This window comes from Pteropus alecto, unplaced genomic scaffold, assembly GCF_000325575.1.
Source record: "Pteropus alecto unplaced genomic scaffold, ASM32557v1 scaffold86, whole genome shotgun sequence".
NCBI lineage: Eukaryota > Metazoa > Chordata > Mammalia > Chiroptera > Pteropodidae > Pteropus > Pteropus alecto.
Window position 1 is genome coordinate 11,776,715 of NW_006442109.1, and position 23,857 is coordinate 11,800,571.

At 35.7% G+C, this 23,857-nt stretch overlaps 2 protein-coding genes across 2 annotated transcripts; one reads left to right on the forward strand and one right to left on the reverse strand.

The window, feature by feature from the left end:
• The first annotated feature begins 279 nt into the window (after positions 1-279).
• Positions 280-3,390, forward strand: RPS27L (ribosomal protein S27 like). The gene is made up of 4 exons (XM_006920285.3): positions 280-412; positions 1,315-1,423; positions 2,059-2,169; positions 3,200-3,390. Exons 1-4 carry the CDS (start codon positions 407-409, stop codon positions 3,226-3,228), a joined length of 255 nt encoding a protein of 84 aa, XP_006920347.1. The 5' UTR covers positions 280-406; the 3' UTR covers positions 3,229-3,390.
• An 11,670-nt stretch (positions 3,391-15,060) lies between these two features.
• Positions 15,061-23,857, reverse strand: LACTB (lactamase beta; the record flags this gene model as incomplete). The annotated part of the gene is made up of 6 exons (XM_006920286.3): positions 15,061-15,856; positions 19,536-19,701; positions 20,897-21,245; positions 21,513-21,703; positions 23,211-23,277; positions 23,702-23,857. Coding segments are annotated over 6 exons (1,461 nt in total), but the record flags the coding sequence as incomplete, so codon positions are not given.

The window sequence follows — 23,857 nt, forward strand, 5'->3', positions numbered from 1 at the left end:
AGCCGGGTTCTGCGAGGCCGTCGGTGCTCCCTCCCCGCGGCCTGAGCCCAAGGCGGCTTCCTAGCCAGGCACACACCGTCTAAACCTGGCCTTGGGAACAGCAGGTCACTGCGGAGCTTTACGGCCGGCAGCCCCAGGCCTGGAGCCCGTTAGGTTCGCAGAAGGTGGAACTTCGGATTGGTACGACCCTCAGAGCCCACACCAACAGGCACTCGCGGCCCGGGCCGAAGCCGTCCCGCTTCCCACCAGCGAGAGGAGCGCCTAGAGTGGACGGCCCGCCCGCCCCGCCCCTCCGCTCCTCCCAGCCTCCTCTATGCCGGAAGTTGGTGCTGCGCCTGTTCGCGTGCGGCTCGCCAGCGTTGTCACCTCGGAGACCTGGACCGGCTGGGCTTGCTAAGGGATCAACATGCCTGTGAGTTGTTTACTTTCGAGCTTCGCGTGTGTTTCGGACTTCTCTGTCTGTCCAGGGGCCGGGGGTGGGCTAGCCGGACCGATCCGCCGGCCCCTGGGGCTCCCTGCCGAACGCGGCGACGCCGCTGCGACGGCGCAGCCTCCTCGCGCGGGGCGGACTCGTCGGGACTTGCCCGGGCAGCGCGGCTCGGCCGGCCGGCATGGGTGTGGGGCCGGGAGGCGCTGGGGCCTCACTGAGCTGCGATCTGGAGTCGGCGGCTGGGAGGGGACAGCTCCCCGGGCTCCCCGGGTAGCTTATCAGCCGTCTGGCTTTTGGTGGGCGCCCGGGAGGCTGTGATCCTTGGAGTCTTCTTGTTCCCTCTGCCTTCTCTCGGAAGCGATTTCCTTGCTTGTTTCTTTTTTAATAACTGTCTTCTCAGTTGCCTCACATGGTAACTCCGTCAAGGACGGTCACGCCTCAGCCACTCCGAGGTCCTGTCAGATCAGGCGTTGAACCCTGGGGGTACGGGGGGCAGGAATCACCCCGACGTTGGCCTTCTCTCGGGTGCCTACCTCAGCGATTTCTGCTCAGCGGGCCAGGGTCAGGGTCACGTTCTTACTCAGCACCACAGTTTTGTTTTTATTGGAGACTTGTTATTGAGCTGAGTAAAGAAGAACGCGGTTAACCTTACCATATGTTCCTTGATCGTCAGGGAGCCCCTTTACCGGGACTGGGAGAACGCAGGCATTATAAAAAAGTATTGATGAAAGTTAAGCTTTAAAACATAACTAATCGCTTTGAAGTGTTGCCTCTGCTGAGCATGACTTATTTTTAGTTTTGCAAATATATTTCATGTATGGATTCCAGGATTGTGGTCTCATTCTAGTAGTAATAATATTTTTTTTTTTTTTTTTTAAATCCAGTTGGCTAGAGATTTACTACATCCGTCCTTGGAAGAGGAAAAGAAAAAACACAAAAAGAAACGGCTAGTTCAAAGTCCAAATTCTTATTTTATGGATGTAAAATGCCCAGGTAAAATTTCAAATTTAATTCCTTTCCCAAGGAAAATTTCTATAGGGGTTGCTAGTGTGGTGTGTATATTTAGCTACATTAGGATCCTCTGTAGAGTAGAAGTGTGGTTACAGAATTGGACATTTTCACAGTAAACGATTCAAACCACTGTAGAAACATTTTTTGGCAGGGAGGGAGGTTGAAGATGGAACTCCAAAGTGGATGTGCTATTTGATTTACTTTAAGCTGATAATATGAGTTTTCTTTTTCATGATGCAATGAGAGGTATGTTGATTCTTTAGTGTAAAGCTGTGCTGCTCCATACGGTGGCCATTAACTATATGTGGTACACTTAAAATGTGGCTAGTCAGAAGGAAAAAGTCTTTAAATATAAAATATGCAACAGATTTTGAAGATGTAGCATACACACACACACACACACACACACACATTGATTACATGTTAAAATGATAATATTTTGGAAATATTGATTTCAATAAAATATATTATCACTTATTTTTAAAAAACTTTTATGTGGTTACTAGAAAGTTTGTTACATGTGGCTTGCTATTGCACAGCACTAAAGTACTTAATATAAAGTCTTTACTGGAAATATGTTGAAATATTTTCTTCTGCTTTTGTTGACCTTTTTTTAGGTTGCTACAAGATTACCACGGTTTTCAGCCATGCTCAGACCGTGGTTCTTTGTGTAGGTTGTTCAACAGTGTTGTGCCAGCCCACAGGAGGAAAGGCCAGACTTACAGAAGGTATATCATTTAGCATTTTCTAACCCAGTGATGAAATTTTATGATTGTAAATGTCTGTATCTTAAAATCATGATTACCAAAATAATTTTTCTTTCGTTGTGTGCTCTTTCAGTAAAGACTGCCCTGTTTAATTGGATAAGTTTATACTCTTGACCTTGCAAAGAACTCCTTTGAATATTATTTTTCTTAGTTTGGAACACCTAATTCTGTTGTATTTAGTCAGTTTGCTTAACTTAGAATATTAAACATAAATCAGAATGGAGCAAAAGAATACATACAATAGGACATGGATTTTTTAAACCATAGGATTTAAAAATATCTCTTGTAAATATTTTGTTTCCTATATATTTGGTACATGAGACTTAGGACAGTTTTTATCATTGCTAGCTAAGCAACAGATAATGTATAAATTTAAATTCTAGAGGTTTGATTTCTGTGAGTAACTACTTAAGGGTTAATATGAAAATCTAATTTTAATTCTACTTTCACTTTTGTGCAGTAAGAAAATATAATAGTTTTTCATAATACTACTTGTAGAGTTATAATTCCATGATGACACTTGAAATTTGCTTGTGATATTTTGGGGAGCTGTGAATTCCATGTTATTTTCACTGGAAGAGTTATAAGTGGGTTGGCAACAAATCCAAGATCTATTTGGTATGACCTGGTAAGGTACAAGTATGAAGTATTTTTCTTATTTAAAAATGTACTTGCAAGACTTCTGGAACCTTTATGTCATGCCAACATTAAAGTTTAACTGTTGAATTCAGAATCATGGTCTTAAACATATTCCTTATAGCATCTGAGAAACAGGAGTGACAGTTGTAGTCACATCACATTAGAGTAAATTCAAATATAAAAGATTTATTTATAGCAAATTTCTGGTATAAAAGGACAAATAAACCTATGTAAGAATGCTGATGTAATATTCCTAAAACTTAAGTTTTTTACTTAAGTACTTTTTGCGATTAAAACTATACCAAAGATAGAATAGACTTGTGCTTAACATGTTCTTGTGATTCCTTTGTAGGGTGTTCATTTAGAAGAAAGCAACACTAATGATCCACACAACTTCCTGAATTTGTTACATCACAGAAAGCCTTATCAGTTCAGTAATTCTAATTTACCAAGATAATGTAATTACATTTAATTTTGTAAGTATACAACAATGATCTCCTATTTTGGTGTGAATTTTTCAATAAAGTTTTGATTATGGGCAAATGCTTACTTTTTATTTTTCAAAGTATGTGTGCTTATGCTATACATGTATGTACACTCTGAGTTTCTTTTAAACATTTAAAAAATGTATTCTGATTAGTTTGTGCCTCATTTCAAGAGTAGAAACCCCAAATATTTGATATTCAGTCCTTTTCCGAATTGCTATGGATGGGGCTAAATAATTACAAATGGGAAGGAGTCCATTATTAATTCTAAATATAGGTTTGCTGTTGTAACTATGGAAACACATTTTAGAAGTACACAGTTAATGTAACAATCACAGTGCAATGCCTTGGATTTATGTGGCCCTAATATACTGCATAATTAGGACAATAACTGTATTTGAGAACCTGAGTTGTAGGAAGCTCCTTTTGGGATAGAAAATTTGATAGGAGGAATCAAGATGGCATGATTTACCTTAGGAAATCCTGGCTGGGGATGATAGATGGTATTGAATTCTCTGGTCCAGGCAGGTAAGCACACCTGACTACACATGTATGTTGAGTGGCTCCAGTGTTCATTGTCATTTTTATAGTTTATGAAATAACCCTGGGGAGGTTGGAAGTAGAGTGCATCTTTATCCCCACTATACAGTTCCTCTTTGGACTGGGATAATTGCTTCTATTTTACTTGTTACCTTTAAAGCTGGAACTTAAGACAGGCATTTTTTAGCAAGACTTTTTCCTACATATATACCCCAATCTGAGAGACTGATCCTTTAACATACTGATTTATAGAGGAATTTTGCACAAGAACTGAAGAACTATGGAAAGTTTGGTGTATATTTAATATATGGAGCGATAGCTAATGCAGTGGTTCCCAAAATTTCTTGGTTTATGGCATCTTTTTTTCATGGAGTCCTGTGGCCCAAAGAAATACCCAACAGTTGCACTTATTAAGTAGTTAGGTTCTAACTTTAGTAGCCATTTGAAAAAAAAAAAAACACATAAAAGCTAAAGTGATCATTTTAATGTCATTCTTAACCACAATTTCTAATGGAATGAGTATGCTTTTTGGGCACTGCACAATTTCTTAAAACGGATCAGACTACAGTGCCATTCTCATTTTTACCACATTGAAGGGATGTGTAAAAGCATGACCCTACTGTGTCATCCTTGTCTGTATATTAATTTGTGTAGTAAGAAAGTTGTGTATTTTTATTTGTAGCCAGATTTACTATTTAAAATCCCAATATAGATTTATTTGTATTTGTTTTATGTGATTAAAAAATTTTACTAAACACCATCTATAAAATTGCATACCACTAAAGTGTGGCTTTTATTGGATCTGTAAATTTTTAGAAATGCTTTTTTTATGGGAAGATAATGGTTAGAACAAACTTTACAGTCAGATATACCTGGGTTTCAAACGAGTTCTAATGGTTAATGGTTGTATGACCTTGGGCAAAGTAAGGATAGTAATTTCTACTTAATAGAGTTATTTTGAAGATAAAAAAGACAACATATACAAAGTGCTTAGCACAATGCCTGGCAGAGTGCTCTGTTAATAGTATTTTTTTTAAATAAAAAGGATCCTATCCAATTACTTTCAAGTTCTATTTTTCTCCCAAATTCTTTACCCACCTTGTTACCACACCAGGGCATAGCTGTGTTAACTATTGCTGCAAAGCAAGCCACAAAATTTAGTGGCTTAAAGTAATAATTTATTATTTCTCATGATTCCATGGGTTGGTCTCACCTGGGCTCACTTTTACAGCTGCATTTATCTGGAGGCTCAACTGGTCTGGAAGGTCCAAAATGATTTCAGTCATGTGTCTGGCAGCTAGGGCATCTCACTTCTTCTCCATGTGGTCTATGCTCCAGGAAGCTGTTCTGGCTTCTGTATTATGTGGAAGTCCTGGGGCACTGTTCTAAGAGGGTGAACACAGAAGTTTGAAGGCCTCTTAAAGCCTAAGCTCTGGAACTTGAGCAACATCATCTCAACCACAATCTTTTGGTCCAATTGAGCCACAAGGTCAGCCCAGATTCAAGGCAGGAGAGAAACATTCTACCTTTGGCTGGGAAGAATGGCAAAATCACATTGCAAAAGAGCATGCCCAATGGAATGGGAAGAATTTGTGGCCATTAATTTATCACATTTTGAGAGAACTCCAATATTTCTCAAGATTATTCTGTAATCCACGAACATGTCCATGATCAATTCTTACAGAAATGCTTTATTTGTTACCCCTATTCTGGATGAGCATGGAATATAAGTAGGAAATTTATGTTAGAGGAAATCTAAATGAACATTGAACATATGAAAGTAGGTCTAACTTAACTAAATAGATAAATGCAAGTAAAAGATACCATTTCTCATCCATTGTATAGTCAAAAATTAAAACTCAGATGTTAAAAGTATTGGCATACGAACAACAGAATTAGGTCCAACCATATAAAACTGTATATTCAAACATTTTTGACTTATAGAAACAGCAATTTCATATGATTCAACCCAAGAAAAGTATGTTTTTTTCAGCATTGTCTATAATAGTAAAAAAAAAAATCAGTAAGAAAACAGATAATATAGTCATAATGTAATATTTTAAGCAATTAAAATAAATGGGATTTATATATATCAACTTGACCAGATCACAAAAACATGTTAAGAAGGGAATGTAGAAAACATGTATACTATGATACTATTTGTATAAATGTAAATGACACAAATTAATATTATGTATTAGATATGGATATATACACATGGCTGCAAACACATGCTACCTTTCATGAAAAAATTAAATAAATAAAAATAACAAACCCACATGGGGCAGAAACCATAGCCCAGGGAACTTGGCCAAAGAGCCAAGAATTATTCCCAAGCCTTGAGTACTAATCAGGGAGCTACCAACCTGTGTCTGGTTGGATTTCAGAATTCCTGTGACTCTTGCATGTCTCCTATTTCTCTCGTTTTTGAACAGAAGGGTATATAACAATTATCCTACATATGTTGGGCCATTGTACATTGTACACGTGGGGAGCAAATAACTTGTTTTTAGTTCATGGGCCTTCAGATCCCTTAATTTGCTATATTTAAGGAACTACCCATAAGAAGCCTCATCCACATCTAGACCTAATTTAAATGATAGATTCTGTGCTTTGAGCTGATGCTATAACGGAATGAAATTTCTGGAGGACTTGGGAGTAGGTAAATGTATTTTGTATGTGGGAAGGACATGAATCATTGGGAGCCAGAAGTCAGACTATGGTAACCAACTTCTAAGATGATCCCCAATGATCACCACCTTCAGATATTCACATTCTGTGTAATCCCTCCAAGACTGTAGCAGGATTGGTCTGTGTGATCTAGGGAATATAGCAAATGTAATGGTATATGACTTCTGAGGCTAGGTTATAAAATACTTTGACTTTTGCCTGGATGGTTTCTCTCTCAATCTCAATCTCTCTTTTAAATCACTTGCTTTGGGGGAAGCCAATCGTCATGCCATTAAGATACTCAAGCAATCCTACAGAGAGGCTCACATGGTGAGAAACTAAGGCCCCTGCCACCAACAAGCCAGAAGGCTGATTCTTGCCACCCAGGAGTGAGTTGGCCATTTTGTAAGCATTTTCTCCAGCTCCAGAGAAGCCTTTAGATAACAACATCTCGTTTGCAACCTCATGAGAGCCTCTGGAGCAAGACCCATCCAGCCAAGCTACTCCTAAATTCCTGGGCCTCAGAAACCATAAGATAATAAATGTTTGCTCTTTTAAATTGCAATAGATAAACTAATATACCATTTCTCATTATCTTATTTCTGTCATATTAAAAGACTAGGGTTTCCAAGATGGCAGTGGCCCTCCCATGAGCACACTAAAGTATACACCTATATAGAGAGCAATTACCTCGGAGAGACAATGGAGGGATAAGTAAACAGCTTCTGAACAATGAAAGAAAGCGAATAGAGAAGGCTGGGAAATCACAGGAGCTCTATGGGATCTGTAGGGATTCCCTGGGGCTAGAGGTACTGGTGAGCGCCATTGTTAGGGTGGGTGGGAGTTCTGTTCAGGTGCTCTGGCTTATCTGCAAGGTGACAGCATCATGTTCCTGCATACATTGCCTGAGTCTGTTTTAGCTGCTTACAATAGGAGCAGGTCTCCCTACACAGAACCACTCCTGCTCAGTAGGCTAGCACCCCAGATGCCATGCCCACCCACACAGCTCCAACTGGCCTGCCAAAAGCATCCACACACACAGCCTACAGCATGGTTGCTTCTACATAAGCCTACTTATTCAAGACAGGGAAAGATCATTTTTTTTGTCTAATTTATATATACAAACATAGAAAGTACAACAAAATGAAGACAGAAGAATACTTCTCAAATGAATGAACAAGAAAACTCCCCTGAAAAGAACTCTAAAGAAACAAAGATAAATGATTTGCCTGATAAAGAATTCAATGAAACAGTCACAAAGATCCTCCCCAAACTTGAGAGTAGAATAGAAGAACTTAGGGAGCACTTCAACAAATAAAGTATAATAAAGAATCAAGCAGAGCTGAAGAATACAATAACTGAAATAAAAAATACACTAGAAGGAATCAACAGAAGATTAGCTAATATAGAAGAACTGATCAATGACCTGGAAGACAGACTAGTGTAAATCAACCAATCAGAAGAGCAAAAAGAAAAAAAATTAAATAAATAAAATTAGGATATGTCAGCAGCATGGTGGCGTGAGAGGACCTCCAGGTCTCTCCCCTTGAAGGTACAAGTAGGACAGCTATAATTAAAGGATTCCATGTTCAACACACAAACACATCTGAGACATTGTGCATTGAGACATCTGCAGATGGACATATTTGAGTGAACAGCAGAGATGGGACAGGGAGGGAGGACAGAGACAGAGCTGCATGAATCCCCACACTCATTTTAGCCCTAGCGGACGCGATAGCAGTAAAGGACTGGCCAGACCAGACTGTAGGCGCAGAGACAGCAATAGGGCTTGGGCGGCTGGCACACACGGAGGCTTGGTCCAGGGTCAGGAGCCGAAAAATGGTGCAAATAAAATCATAGCACTCCAATGCCCACCAGTACTGGGCAAAGGACTCAACAGATTCAGGAATCCGCCTACCCCATCCCACTGTGTTCTGCCAGGCAGTAAAATCTTCATTTGGCATATTATAAAAGACTGGAAAAAACTTTCCGCCTAAGTGGTCTGTATTCATTGCAAATAAACCCATGAGGAAAAGCAGAACTGTGGATGTACAAACCCACTCCCTTCCCCACATCCATCCCCGGCCTATTGTGGTACAGCCTGGTAGAGGCAGCTCGGTCAACTCAGAGCAGCCCTGCCAGCAGCTTCTGGCTACAGGAAGGAGACCCATAGCCCACCACTTCCAATCCATGGGAGTGCTGTCCTGAGACTGAGATGATTGGGTCGTAACAGGGATGCCCACCTCCTCAGGGAATATGGAGCATTTTCCACCACCAAGGTGAAACCACCCCAGAGACCCCAGAAGCTCCAATAGTGCAGGTAAGAGAAAATAAAAACTTGAACTTCAGAGCCACCTACTAGAAAACAAAAGAAAGACCTCTACTTACCAGCTTGCTAAACAGTGAAGTGTCAAATTCTTTAAAAAGATTTCATTCCCACAAATGCCCAGGCAGAGAAATAATCCATTAAACATAATGAATAACCAAGATAACAAGGGAATTCAGGAAGAAAGTAAAAAATCTCCAGAAAATGGCATCCAGAGAAAAGCGGGAATAGCCATACTTACATCTGACAAAATAGATTTCAAGATAAAAAAAGGTAACAAGAGACAAAAATGGACATTTTGTAATGATAAAGGACATTTCATAATTAATAATACATCAAGAAGATATAACACTCATTAATATATGTGCATCCCACCTGGGAGCACCAAATATATAAAGCAACTACTAATAGAACTAAAGGGAGAAACTGACAAAACACAATTATAGTAGGGGACTGATATACCCCACTGACAGTTATGGATAGATCATCCAGACAGAAAACTCAATAAGGAAATATTGGCCTTACATGACACATTAGATCAAATGAACATAATCGATATTTATAGAGCTTTATATCCCAGAACACCAGAATATACATTCTTCTCTAGCGAATGTGGAACATTCTCAAGGATAGACCATATGTTGAAACTCAAAACTGGCCTCAACAAATTTAGAAGACTGAAATTATACCAAGCATATTTTCCAACCATAGTACTGTGAAATTGCAAATAAACTGCAAAAAGAAAGCAGGAAAAATCACAAACATGTGAAGATTAAACAACATGCTATTAAACAGTGACTGGGTCAAAGAACAAATAGATCAAAAGATACGTAGAGACAAATGAAAATGATAATACAACATATCAAAATTTTGGGGGTACAGCAAAAGTGGTACTAAAAAGGAAGTTTATATCATTACAGGCCTACCTCAAGAAAGAAGAAAAATCTCAAATATATAATTTAAAATTTCACCTTAAAGAACTAGAAAAAGAAGAAATGAAGCCAAAGTCAGTACAAGGAAGGAAATGATAAAAATTAGAGCAGAATTAAATGAAATGGAGAACAAAAAGACTAGAGAAAAAAAATTAATGCAATGAAGAGCTGATTCTTTGAAAAGATTAATAAAATTGACAAACCTCTGGCTAGACTAAGGAAAAAAGACTCAAGATCAGAAATGAAAGAGGAGAGGTTACAAGGGACATCACAGAAATAAAAGGACTATACAAGAATAGTATGAAAGGCTTTATGCCACCAAATTCGATAACCTAGAAGAAATGGATAAGTCCTTAGAAATTTATAACCTTCTGAGACTGAATCATGAAGAACTGAAAAATCTAAATAGACTGATCAACAATAAGGAAATTGAAACAGTCATAAAAACCTTTCCTAAAAGTAAAAGTTTGTCTTATATGGCCTTTATTATGTTTTAAGGTACTTTCCTTCTATACCAATTGATCATATCAATAGATGCAGAAAAAGCCTTTGACAAGATACAGCATTCATTTATGATCAACACTTAACAAAATCAGTATAGAAGGAAAGTACCTTAACATAATAAAAGCCATATATGACAAACCCTCAGCCATCATTATACTTAACAGTGAAAAACTAAAAACCTTTCCTCTAAAATCAGGAACAAGACAAGGCTGTCCACTATGACATATAACATTGGAGGTCTTAGTGAGTGCAATTAGGCAAGAGAAAGACATAAAAGACGTCCAACTAGGAAATGAAGAAGTAAAACTGTCTCTATTTGTGGATGACATGATTCTCTATATAGAAAACCCTAAAGACTCCACAAGAACACTACTAGAAACAATAAGCAAATACAGTAAAGTTTCTGGACACAAAATCAATGTTCAAAAATCCATAGCGTTCCTATACTCTAATAATGAAGTGTCAGAAAAAGAAGTAGAAAAAATAATTCCTTTTGCAATTGCAACAAAAAGGATAAAATACCTAACAATAAATCTAAAGAAACATGTGAAGGACCTATAAAATGAAAACTATAAGACCCTATTAAAAGACATTGAAGAAGATACAAAGAAATGGAAAGATATTCCGTGTTCTTGGATTGGAAGAATCAACATAGTTAAAATGACCTCATTACCTAAAGCGTTATACAGATTTAATGCAATCCCCATCAAAATCTCATCAGCATTTTTTAAAGAAATAGAACAAAAAATCATCAGATGTGTATGGAAGAAAAGACCCTGAGTTGTCAAAGCCATCCTGAGAAAAAAGAACGAGGCTGGAGGCATCACTCTGCCCAACTTCAAATTATACTACAAAGCAAAAATAATCAAAACGGCTTGGTACTGGCAGAAAGATACACAGACCAGTGGAATAGAATCGAGAGTCCAGATGTAAACTCTTGTTTATATGGGCAAATAATTTTCGACAAAAGAGCCAAAAACATACAGTGGAGCAAGGAAAGCCTCTTGCTGGGAAAACTGGAAAGCCACCTGCAAAAGAATTAAACTAGACTATTGACTATTACCACACATCAAAATTAACTCAAAATAGATTAAAGACCTGAATATAAGACCTGAAACAATAAATTATATAGAAGAATACATAGGAACTAAACTCATGGACCTTGGACTAAAAGAGGATTTTATGAATTTGACTTCAAAGGCAAGGGAAGTAAAAGCAAAAATAAATGAATAGGACTACATCAAACTAAAAAGCTTCTCCACAGCAAAAGAAACTGTCAGCAACGTAAAGAGAAAACCATCCGAATGAGAAAATATATTTGCAAGCAACACCTCCGATAAGGGCCTAATATCCAAAATATACAAAGAACTCATACAACTAAATAACAACATAAAAATAAACCAATTAAAAAAAGGGCAGAGGACCTGAACAGACACTTCTCCCAAGAAGACACACAAATGGCCAACAAACATATGAAAAGATGCTCACCATTGCTAGCTATTAGGGAAATGCAAATTAAAACCACAATGAGATACCATCTCACACCTGTTAGAATAGCTGTTATCAACAGGACAAGTAATAACAAGTGTTAGAGAGGATGCAGAGAAAAGGGAATCCTCATACATACACTGCTGGTGGGATTGCAAATTGGTACAGCCACTATGGAAAACAGTGTGGAGGCTCCTCAAAAAACTAAGAATTGATTTACCATATGATCCAGCAATCTCTTTACTGGGTATTTACCCCAAAGACTTGAAAACCCATATCCAAAAAGATATTTGCACACCAATATTCATAACAGCATTATTCACAGTGTCCAGGACATGGAAGCAATTGAAGTGTCCTACGATAGATGATTGGATAAAGAAGCTGTGATACACATATACAATGGAATATTACTCGGCCATAAAAAGAGGTGAAATACTGCCATTTGCGACAACATGGATGGACCTCAAGATAATCATGGTAAGCAAAATCAGACAGACAGAAAAAGTTGAAAACCACATGATCTCACTTATTTGTGGGATATAAACCTAAAAGCAACAAAGGAACAAGACAGATTCTCATGGACAATAGACTAGTGGTTACCAAAAGGTCAGGGGAGGGGGAAGGGGAGAGGTAGATGGGGTAAAAGAGGTCAAATATGTGGTGACAGAAAGAAGTCTAACTATGGGCAGTGAACACACAATACAATATATATATATATGCCTTCCTGTTGAATTGTATACCTGAAACTTAACCGGGTTTCATTAACCAATGTCACCATAATAAAAATGAAAATAAAAAATAAATAAAATGAGTATAAATGAAAAAAAAAAAAGTAAAAGTTCAGGACCAGATAGCTTCACTAGTGAATTCTACCAAACATTCAAAGATAATTTAACATCTATCCTTCTTGAACTCTTCCAAAAAATTGAAGAGGAAAAACTGCCTAACTCATTCTATGAAACCAGAATTACCCTGACACCAAAGTCTGGCAAGGACAATACAAAAAAAGAAAATTACAAACCAATATCTCTAATGAATAAAGATGTAAAAATTCTCAACCATGTATTAGCAAACAGTATTCAATAATACATTAAAAAGGTAATACATCTTTTTACTTAATACACGATCAAGTGGGATTCATTCCAGGGGTACAAGGATGGTTCAACATATACAAATCAATCAATGTGACACACCACATTAACAAAATAAAAGGATAAAAATCATATGATCATATCAGTAGATATAGAAAAAGCATTTGACAAGATAAAACATCCACTTATAATTAAAACATTCAATAAATGGTATAGAAGGAACATAATATAATAAAGGGTATATATGACAAACCCACAGCTAAAATCATACTCAACGGTAAAAAACTGAAAGCTTTTCTTCTAAGATCAGGAGTAAGACAAGGAATCTCATTCTTGCCACTTCTATTCAACACAGTATTGGAAGTCCTAGCCATAGTAATCAGGCAATAAAAAGAAATAAAAGGCATCCAAATTAGGAATGAAGTAAAACGCTCATTATTTGCAGATAACACAACACTATGTACAAAAAACTGTAAAGACCACACCAAACAACTATTAGAACTAGTAAATGAATCCAGTAAAGTTTCAGGATAATCAATATATAGAAATCTGTTTTATTTTTATACATCAATGATAATGATCAGAAAGAGAAATTACAAAAACAATCTAATTTACAATTGCATCAAAACACATAACATAACTAAGAATAAATTTAACTACCAAGGTGAAAGACCTGTATTCTGAAAATTCTAAGATATAAATAAATAGAAGGATACACCATGTTCATGGACTGGAAGTTCCTATCAAAATATCAATGGCATTCTTAGAACCAGACAACTCATCCTAAAATTAAGATGGAACCACAAAAGATCTCGAATAGCCAAAGAAACCTTGAGAAAGAACAAAGTGAGAGGTATCACACTCCCCAATTTTAAACTATACTACTAGGCTACAACAATCAAAATACAGTATATATACTGACATAAAAAATTGGAATAGAGAGTGCAGAAATAAATCCTCACTTATATGATCAACTAATCTAGGACAAAGGAGAAAAAGATATACAATAAAGATAATTTCTTCAATAAGTGGTGCTGGAAAAACTGGATAGTGCAAAAGAAATTGGATCACTTTTTTATACCATATACAAAAATAAACTCAAAATGAATAAAAAGCTTAAAGGTAAGACACAAAACCATAAAACTCCTAGAAGAAAACATAGGCAGTAAACTCTTTGGCATTGGTCTTAACAATATCTTTTTGGATATATCTCCTAGGGCAAGGGCAAGGTAAACAGAAAAATAAACAAATGGGAATACATCAAAATAAAAAGCTTTTGCAGCGAAGGAAACCATCAAAAAAAAAAAAAAAAAAAACAATCTACTGAATGGGAGAAGATATTTGCAAATGATACATCTGATAAGGGGTTAGTATCCAAAATATGTAAGGAACTCATACAACACCAAAAACCCCCAAAACAATCCAATTAAAAAGTGGGCAGAAGACCAAATAGACATTTCTCCAAAGAGGACAAAAAGATGGCCAACAGACAACAAATGAAAAGATGCTCAACATCACTAATCATCAGGGAAATGAAAATCAAAATCACAATGAGGTATCACCTTACACCTGTCAGAATGGCTATCATAAAAAAATAAATAACAAGTGCTGGTATGTAGAGAGAAGGGAACTCTTGTATACTGTTGGTAGGATTGTAAATTGGTGCAGCCACTTTGTAAACAGTACAGGATCCTTCAAAAAAAATTTCTTTTAAAGCAGCTGTACAACTCAGAAACTATTTCTGGGTATTTATCTGAATAAAATAAAGACTAATTTTAAAAGATATATGTACCCCTATGTTAACTGCGGCATTACTTACAATATCTAAGAGATGGAAGCAACCTAGGTGTCCATCTATAGATGAATAAAGAAGTGGTATATATGTATATGTATGTGTGTGTACACAATGGAATATTATGTGGCAATTAAAAAGAATAAAATCTTGCCATTTGCAACAACATGGACCTAGCTGGTATTATGCTAAGTGAAATAAGTCAGACAGAGAAAGACAAATACCATATGATTTCACTTATATGTGGAATCTAAAAAAACAAAACAAAACAAGACCCATAGATGTAGAGACAAGCTTTTGGTAACCAAAGGGGAGGATTAAAAAAAAGGAAAAAAAAAAAAAAAGATAACATGTGAAGGTTCCTGTTGAATGAAATTTCTCTATATTACATATTCCAAAAGTACATACTTTTATCAGAATATTTTATTCCAATAGTTAACATTTTTTTCAAAAATACAATATAGTTATACTTCCCTGAGTATAAAGAACTAATCCTACAATAAAAGACAATTACAAAATTAAGCAATTAGAGGTATATAATTCTCTGCATTCAATTATACTCTATTACAAATTTATTCTTAAAAATCTCATGTATTTTGGAACTTTAATGTTTTAAAAAAATGAAACAGTTCATTTTGCATCTGTGATGTTAAGGTAAGTCTGATCGGTCTTTATCAAATTCCAGAGCAATCTTTAAAGCAGTGCTATTGAGGCCAACAGACTGCATATTACATATGATAGAAACAACTATTCCTCTTGGGGGGACTTTCTTATTTATAGATTCTGCATCCAGTTCTTCAGGAAGGATCAGCAGGACACTACTGGCACCCACTGCACCTCCAGTATGTGAGGCATAATGCCGTTGCTTCCTACAAGAACCATATGTTTGCTTCTTTTCTACGACACCCCATGCCATTGCATATTTACCCTCTTTATCCCAAGACATCTCTGTGTTAGGGACTGGTGTCCAAATCATAACCATTGTTTCTGGTTTTAGATATCCTGGTAAAAGATTTTCATTTGAGTTCTTAAACAGCCCGACTTGGTAACCATACAGCATTGCATTCCCAAATTTCAGAAGGTCACCCACTGTAGACAGAAATCCACCACCAGCCCATTTATAGGAGTTATCCACGTAAGGTGTGTTGACAAGACGTTTCTTTTTATTGTAAACATAAAATCTAAAATGAAATAAGAATGGTCATTAAAAATTTAATAGTCTGTTATTGACTTTACACATGAAAATGAACAGGAAAATGTACACATGAGACAGATTGTATTTCAATGCAGTAATCATACATTCTCAGAAACTTTCTCATTACTTTATGCCTAAACACTGATTATACTTATAATTCCAAGCCGATCAAATCTAAAAGAAGCCAAATAACATAAATACACTTTCTCATTGAGAAACATACTTCTTAGAATGAACTCCAAGTTTCCCAACTAGGAAAGAACTGCCAGTATATTTTGGCCAGTAATCAGCTTTGTGTAACTTCCTTTTAACAGTAAAGCATTTCAAATCACTGATATGAAGGCTGGAAATTAGGACTCTTTGGTCATTCCTCCTTTAAAATATAAAACTATGGAGAATTCGAGACTTTAATTTAGAATTCTAAATTTTAAATAAGCAAATTCTAGACTTTAATCCCTTGATTTCTTTTCACAGAGGACAAATTAATGGTTTTTCATGAAAATGATTTTTTTCAGCTGGATGATAACTTTCAAATTCTTAAGGAATTTCTGCTCTAAAAAGAATGGGATGTAGACACAAGTTCTTAAATTACTGGAACATCTTTGTGACTGAGTAACTGATAGAATGATGCCAGATGACAAACAGCCTCTTTCTACTTATTTAAGAATCTGTAGATTCTGCACAAGAATACTATATAACCACAAAAATCTACATCTACAAACTTAGAAATTCAAAATACTTTTATAAATGCTTCTTAAATGCCTTTAGAAGCAATTATGCACTTTGTATTTTATTATGAGTTTTAAAACCCACAAAATTTAAAATGCATAGTATAAAAAACAATCCCATTTCAACATTCAGCATTAACATCTGCACTGAATCTATTACAAGAGTCTGTCAGCCAAAGGCATAAAGAAAGATTCATAAAGAACAATGCTTAATTTTAGAAGACACTCTAGAAAATAAAGATTAAAAAAATAATAAAAAATAACAACAGAAGGAAAAGGCCATATCTATACTGTCAAAACAGAGTGAACACTTTGGAAAACATTCATTTATTGGCTTTGGTCCCATCCAATTATAAAAGAGATTTTTGTTTCAAGTATTGTACAAAATGCATAGAAAACATGAGCTAATACATTGACTAAGGATTCCCCTATCAACAAACGGAGTGTCTTTCAGTGTCACGAACATTTGCTCCACTGGCTTGTGGATATCTGCCTATACAAAATATACCTGCTGTACAGAATCAATATATCTATTTATATACACATAATCAATGTTCCTATTCTTCAATTTAAGAAAATCTCAATATTATTCAGAAAGGCAATGTATCCAGTTACAAACTAGTTTCCCTGCATTCTTTACAGCTAAATGTGGCCTGTGGTTAAAATTCTGGCCAAAGAAATGTCAGTAGTCTTTTGGGGTGAGATTCTGGGGAAATACCTTGAACAGGCGACAGACACCGAAAGGTACTATTTTAAACACATAAATACACAGAGAAGTGATAAGACAATAAATATTTACTCTTGGGGTACAATAACTCTAAAAAGGCTTGATCAGGAGAGCATAAACATTTAATTTATGATTCTGATCAAGGAGTCAGCAAACTAAATAACAAGGCTGAAAACTTTTGCTAGAAAATTTATTTCCTGCAAAATGGTACCATAAAACAAATGAATAGAAATATGAATTTACTAAGTTTACTTTAAGGTTTTTTAAAAATAATATGTTTGAAATGACTCCTTTTACTGCCTGAACTCTCCAAAAAAGGTGGTCCCTTTAAGTTCTTTTAAAATAATTACAATAAAAAAAAAAGAGAGTAGAATTAGAGTTGACTTTTAGAGGCCCAAATAGATACTGTATTAAGTAAAATAAAAACAAAGCTAATGAATAGAACATTAGGTAACAACATTTCCTTTGTGTTTTCTGTTCTCTATTTTATTTCAACAGCCCATTTAATCTAACTAAAATGAATCAACTACCCTTTTAGCACTATTGAGTACTGCCAAAACCTAAATAAAAAATCCAGAGCAGATAGGAACGTTTTACAATATAAATGGAAACCCACTACCTTTTTCCAAAGAATGAAAGACAAAAAAAACATATTAACTCTCTATCATCTGCCATTTAGATTTTTGTGCAAGTCATAAATTAATCATTCATTAAGAAAACAGAAAATTAATGATAGTGGTTCTGTAGCCTGTATATTCATAGAGCCTTAATTTTTAGTTTAGAAAAGAGGCTCAATGATACATAATGTTCTTCTCTCCCTTACATATAAGTTTAGGCATTTATTATCAAATGCCTGGATCTAAGTCAAAATAAGGTCATGCATCTATGTCATCTTTATTAGAGAATCTTTTTTAGATTCAATTCACAATCACTGGTATTTGTCAATTTTTCTCATGCTTTCCAGTAAATAGAATGTTATATCTAAAAATAATAAACACTAAGAGTCCAAACTGGTTGAGAACTACAGGCCATTTAAAAAATTAAAATTCATTGCTTGCTGCTAACCTAATTTCCTCTAGGTCCAAAAAAGTCTCTTTTAGGCTGACTAGCAATGCATATTTAATTCATTTAAATAAGGTGGTAATTTTTAAATGGTAATTTAACTAGGTACAACAGAAGATTAAACAAAATTAGAGTGAAGATAGGAAGATAAAGCTAAAAAAATTCCACCATTTCACCTATTTCAAGTACCATTAAAAGCATGTACTGATGGAAATATGCAACAGCTGATTTGTTAAATATTACGTTTCTAACAAACCAAATAATTTAAATGGAAAAATCCATAATCATAAAACTACTTATTAGCTTCAAAATTCTCTCCCAATGCCCCTTTTATAAATTACTAGTAAAAAATTATAAATGTTTCATTTGATATATTTCAATAAAATGACTTTCAAACTTCTACAGTGCAGGGCAGGTACCACTTCAACAAAGCAATTAAAATTACCATCACCAATAATGGGACAAATTACATCATGAAACTGCTGCTGTAAAGGGCATTATTGGAACAACTGGAAAAATTTGAATAAGGTCTATAGATCTGATAAAAATATTGTGTCAATGTTAATTTCCTGAATGTCCTTGTTTTAGAAAATACACAGTGAAGTATTTATGGGTAAAGGAATACCATGTCTGCAACTTATTCCAAATGGTTCAGGGGAAAAAAAAAACGTCAAATATACAGAGAGTTAAAATAAATGTGGTAAAATGATAACATCTGTGGAATCTGGGTGAAGAGTATACGGAAATTCTTTATACTATTCTTATAACTTTTCTATAAGTATGAAATCATTTCAAAATAAAAATTAAAACAATAAAAAGTAAACAAAGAAAGCACTAGTATATAAAACATATAAGGGATTATTAAAGAGCAAACTATAGATGCCAATGATGGGTGTAATTTTGGTTTAATTATTCATGTGTTTAAATTATTATTGCTGCCTTTCATCTAAGAATCTTCAGGGTACTTTACAAATACATTTTATTTCACTCACTTCACTCACTTTATAGATGGGAAAACAGACATGAAGAAAAGCTCCCCAAAAATGGCAAGTTGACTTTAGAAAGGAGACAAGGAGAACTTGACTTTAAATTGGTAACATAGCATTAAGGTGTGATATAGCTAAACACATCGAAAGGTATTCATTTACCTTGCTCTATTGTAAATTACTGGTTCATTTTCTTCCTGCACAGTTGTCAGCATATCCAAGTCATGGAATATTTTCTGCATATAGTCCAAATATTTATATCCTGAAGCTCTTTCAACTATGGCTGCCAGTAGGGAATAGCCAAAAGTTGAATACAAAAACTGACTACCTTGAGACATCATTGCATGGAAGAAAAAAAAAGAAAATGATTCATTATTATTTAAAAATATGTAAAATATTTTCCCACTGAAAACTGGTATACCTTAACATTGGAATATTTTACTTCAGCATTTATAAAACATGGATGATATATTAAATTCAGTTAGCTTTGCAATGGCCCTACTTATTCCATGTCCCTAACATAAGAATAAAATGATTATCAATATACCTAAAATTTCATATGAATCTACTCCTTTCTATAACAAATAAACAAATAAGTCCTACTTCAAACATGACAGAAATCCTTCAGACTGGCAATAAAATAGGAAGGGAAAGAAAAGCAAATTTGGATTCGTGAGTCGCCTGTCTTATTCTTAACACACTACCCATTGTTTAAGGCATAAATAACTGTACAAGTTATTTTAATAAAATATAGATATAAAAACCCTGTTTCAAATATATATTAAAATAAAAAATATATTCAAACATATGTCCTGTTTCAAATATATACCTTGATTTCATTTTGGATTCTGGAAATGTAGATTGTATCATCTGTACTAAAAATTGGTGAAAATCTTATTTTTTTTCAGATAAAATCCATAATATTTCATTGCCTTTATTAATTATACCTATATAATATCTATTCATGGTAAAAACTTTAAAAATGAAAATGGGAGAAAAGTAAATAAGCCTATGGTACATTTAAAGATATTAAATGGTTTCAGTAGGCACTGTACAAAAACGAAGACAGTAATTTTTATAGATTAGCTTTTTGGGAAATAAAATTAAGTTGATGAACTCTAATTTCTTCAAAGAATGAAGGCACAAAATAACTGAGTAATTTAAATTCTAATTGATACTAGCAATACTTTATCATGTCTACTTTGGTTCAGATTTACTTTGGAGAGATATTATTCCAACATTTCTCCGTAATTTTTCCACAAATATCTTGATATTGAGAATCCACTAAATGACTATGAGGCTAAATCAAAAGAACTAGCTGCCTGGAATGCTAGGTGGGAGCTACATGTTAAGTTCTTAATTATTGTTAAGAAATACATAAAAGGTAAGCACTAGTCTGACAACAAAATCAATGCATAATCATCAACCACATCAAATACACTCAGGATGGTATCATTTTGGATTTTCTGAAAATTAACACTTCAGTAATGATGACTTTGTTAAGAGAAGGAATTAACACTCACCAGGTTTAAAGAACAAAGGGTCATTTTTAAATAATCTTAGAGATTCAATTGAATTTTCAAACTTTTCTCTCAAATACAATTCACCTTGTTCAAAATCATTTTTTTTCTTGACAGGTTTTGAATTCCGGCCTTTGGCTTCATTATCCTGCTCTACCTTAGCTTTAGCAAAGTCATTCCTTTCATTGCTTTTGCCTCCTTTTTCTTTCAACTCTTTTTCTTGGTCGGATTCCATTGTCTCTTTCATTTTCAAGGCTTTATAAGCTTTCTCTTCTTTCACCTTTTTCATGTCCTTTTCATAATGACGAATTCCACTTAAATGGGAAATCAATAATCTTGTTGTGACAGAAACCTAATTGTAAAAACATGGAAGTTCAATTATATTATTAAACTATAATAAAAAGTTAATAGCCTTGGAACAATCCTCCAACAATATTTTCTATTTTAAATTGCTGCTGGAAAAATATATCACGTACAGATTTTAGCCTCAAATTTCAGGAAAATACTCATTATCTGGATTAAAAAAGTTAATGATAGTTAAAAACAAACCAAAGAATCCCATATAACCTTTTAAACCATTTAACATGCCATTTGTAAAATGAACTGCGTGTTTCATTACCTTTTCACCTTCATATTCCTTTTCTGGGAATTCAGGAACATAATGTTGTACTGGAATATCAAGATCTAGTTTCCCTGCTTCCCACAATTTGGCAAGAGCAACCATGGTGAGGCTTTTGCTGATACTAGCAATTCTCATAACTGTCTCTGGTTTGCATGGTACACGGTTCTCAACATCGGCATAACCTAAACCTTTGAAAAATAAGCAAAAAGTCACTATTGATAAGCTTCATGGTCAAAGGAGTCTTGAAAAACTGAAAAAAAAAATACTATCTTAAAACATCATGCATTTATCTAAAGGAGAAGATATTCCACTTTTATATGTTAATGAAAATTTAACATGTAAGAGATGACCGTCTTAACAACACTGACAACAGTAAGTCTAACAATTTAAACATAACTAAACTGAATTGTACCTTGTGCACAATAGCAATTTTTCCATCTGATTCAAATACTAATTTTTCTTAGCTTATCTAAACATGTGGTTAGTCTACATCTTAAATAAATTACTCTACATTCTTTAAGGAAAACACCATTGTTCTTCAGATTATATTTATTGATTTTTGAGTGAGTTTTTACTGAATTCCTTAAAATAGCCATCCAATAAAAATAAATGTGAAAGGAGATCCTGTAAACCCACTCTATCAATTCAATTCAGCTGCAAATAAGAAGGAAAACAATGTCCTACTAACTTAAAGCTCCTTCTAGAAAAAAATTTTAAGCTTGGTTTCATCTTCCGGACATGCTGAACGTGTGGAAATATAAGAGATATAAAGAACTAAGATGTGAAAAAAAAGAAAATGTGTAAAATGATGGTTTTTAAACTGTAAACATGAATCATACTAAAATACTTGCATTAAAAACACAGTCCTCACCTATAAAGCTGACATTTGTCTAATTTTTGATTACAATATTTTTCATAAATTAGGTATATTGATTAGGCTATACTTATACTTGGGGGAAGAATCATTTTTCTTTAAATTCAAGACTCCACTGCTCCCAAAGTAAGTAGTAAAGAAGTACTACTTTCTTAAATGATGTCAGAAACATTTCCTAAAAGTATGGTTCCTCAAAACCTGGGATGACCAGCTCCACACATTTGTGTGGAATGGAGAAGTAAATAAAGTTATCAAATAGGATCTGATAAAAGTATCATAAAATGATTAGAAATACCTCTTCCAAGGCTTCTAGCTTTTTGTTTTAAAAAATACCTGACACCTCTGCCTAGTCAAAAAAAAAAAAAAAAAAAAAAAAAAAAAAAGCAAAGTGGATGGTAAACTCCACTTTGTTAAGGACAGGAATCGTGTACACCCTCAGTACTTACTATTGTGCATTTACATGATAGGCGGCTCAATAAATCGAAGGTTGAATTTAAAATTCTGACAGTTTATCTACTCATAAGGGTTATCTACACATATGCAGTTAAAAGTTTTATATACAACTTTCAGAATAAATTCAGTTTTTATAGAAGAGTGGGCATAGAAATAAGCCATTTTAAAGACTCCAACTTATTCATTAGTTACATTTTAAATCTTCTTTTAGAAAACACGATACTTGTTAGATACGTTTTCTCTACAATATGGATGGTTTTCTGTAAACCGAACGGTATTTCACGGGATTCACACCAAGAAGTAAAATATCAAGTTTTCATTCCCCAACTGGCACAAAACAAGGCACTAAATAACTTTTCTGAGCCTACCTTCTGACCAGACTTCTTTTCCATCTACAGAGACTCCAACCACTATGCCGGGTGCGCCCACCTCATCCTACGAACGAAGTGGCAAGGAACAGACAGTTCAAAGACAGGCCGAAACACCTGGCACATCCACCACAGCATACACCTGGGGCATGGCCCCGCCCCCTCTACCTGGGCCCCGCCCACCCGCGCCGGGACGCCGCTAACCATGAGGGGTGTGAGGGGTGTGCGGACTCGGCACCCAGAGTGGGAAGGGGCGGTCCCCGGGGCGGGCGGTAACCTCCGCCCTGACTTGGGCAACCCCCAAGAGCATCTGACTGTGGCCCAGAGGTCGGAAAACGGGAAGTTTTTCTCGGAAGCTGACCGCGGGCATCCCACCGCCCGGAGTGGGGTCTGCTCGGCCCGGGGAGATGACCACCGAGGGGCCCCATTCCGAGGTGACGCCGGGGACCGGAGGCCAGGTTCCCAGCCGTCTACGCCCCTCGTCGCCGCACCTTGATCCTGTGCAGCAGGTCACGGCTGCTGTCGATGGCTCTGGCGAAGCGCCTGGAGCGGGGCAGCTCCGGGGTCTGCGGAGACCACGCGGCGAGGGGCTGCTCCTTTGGCGCCTGCGGCTCGGCCTGAGGCAACGTCTCGGGGTCGGGGTCCGA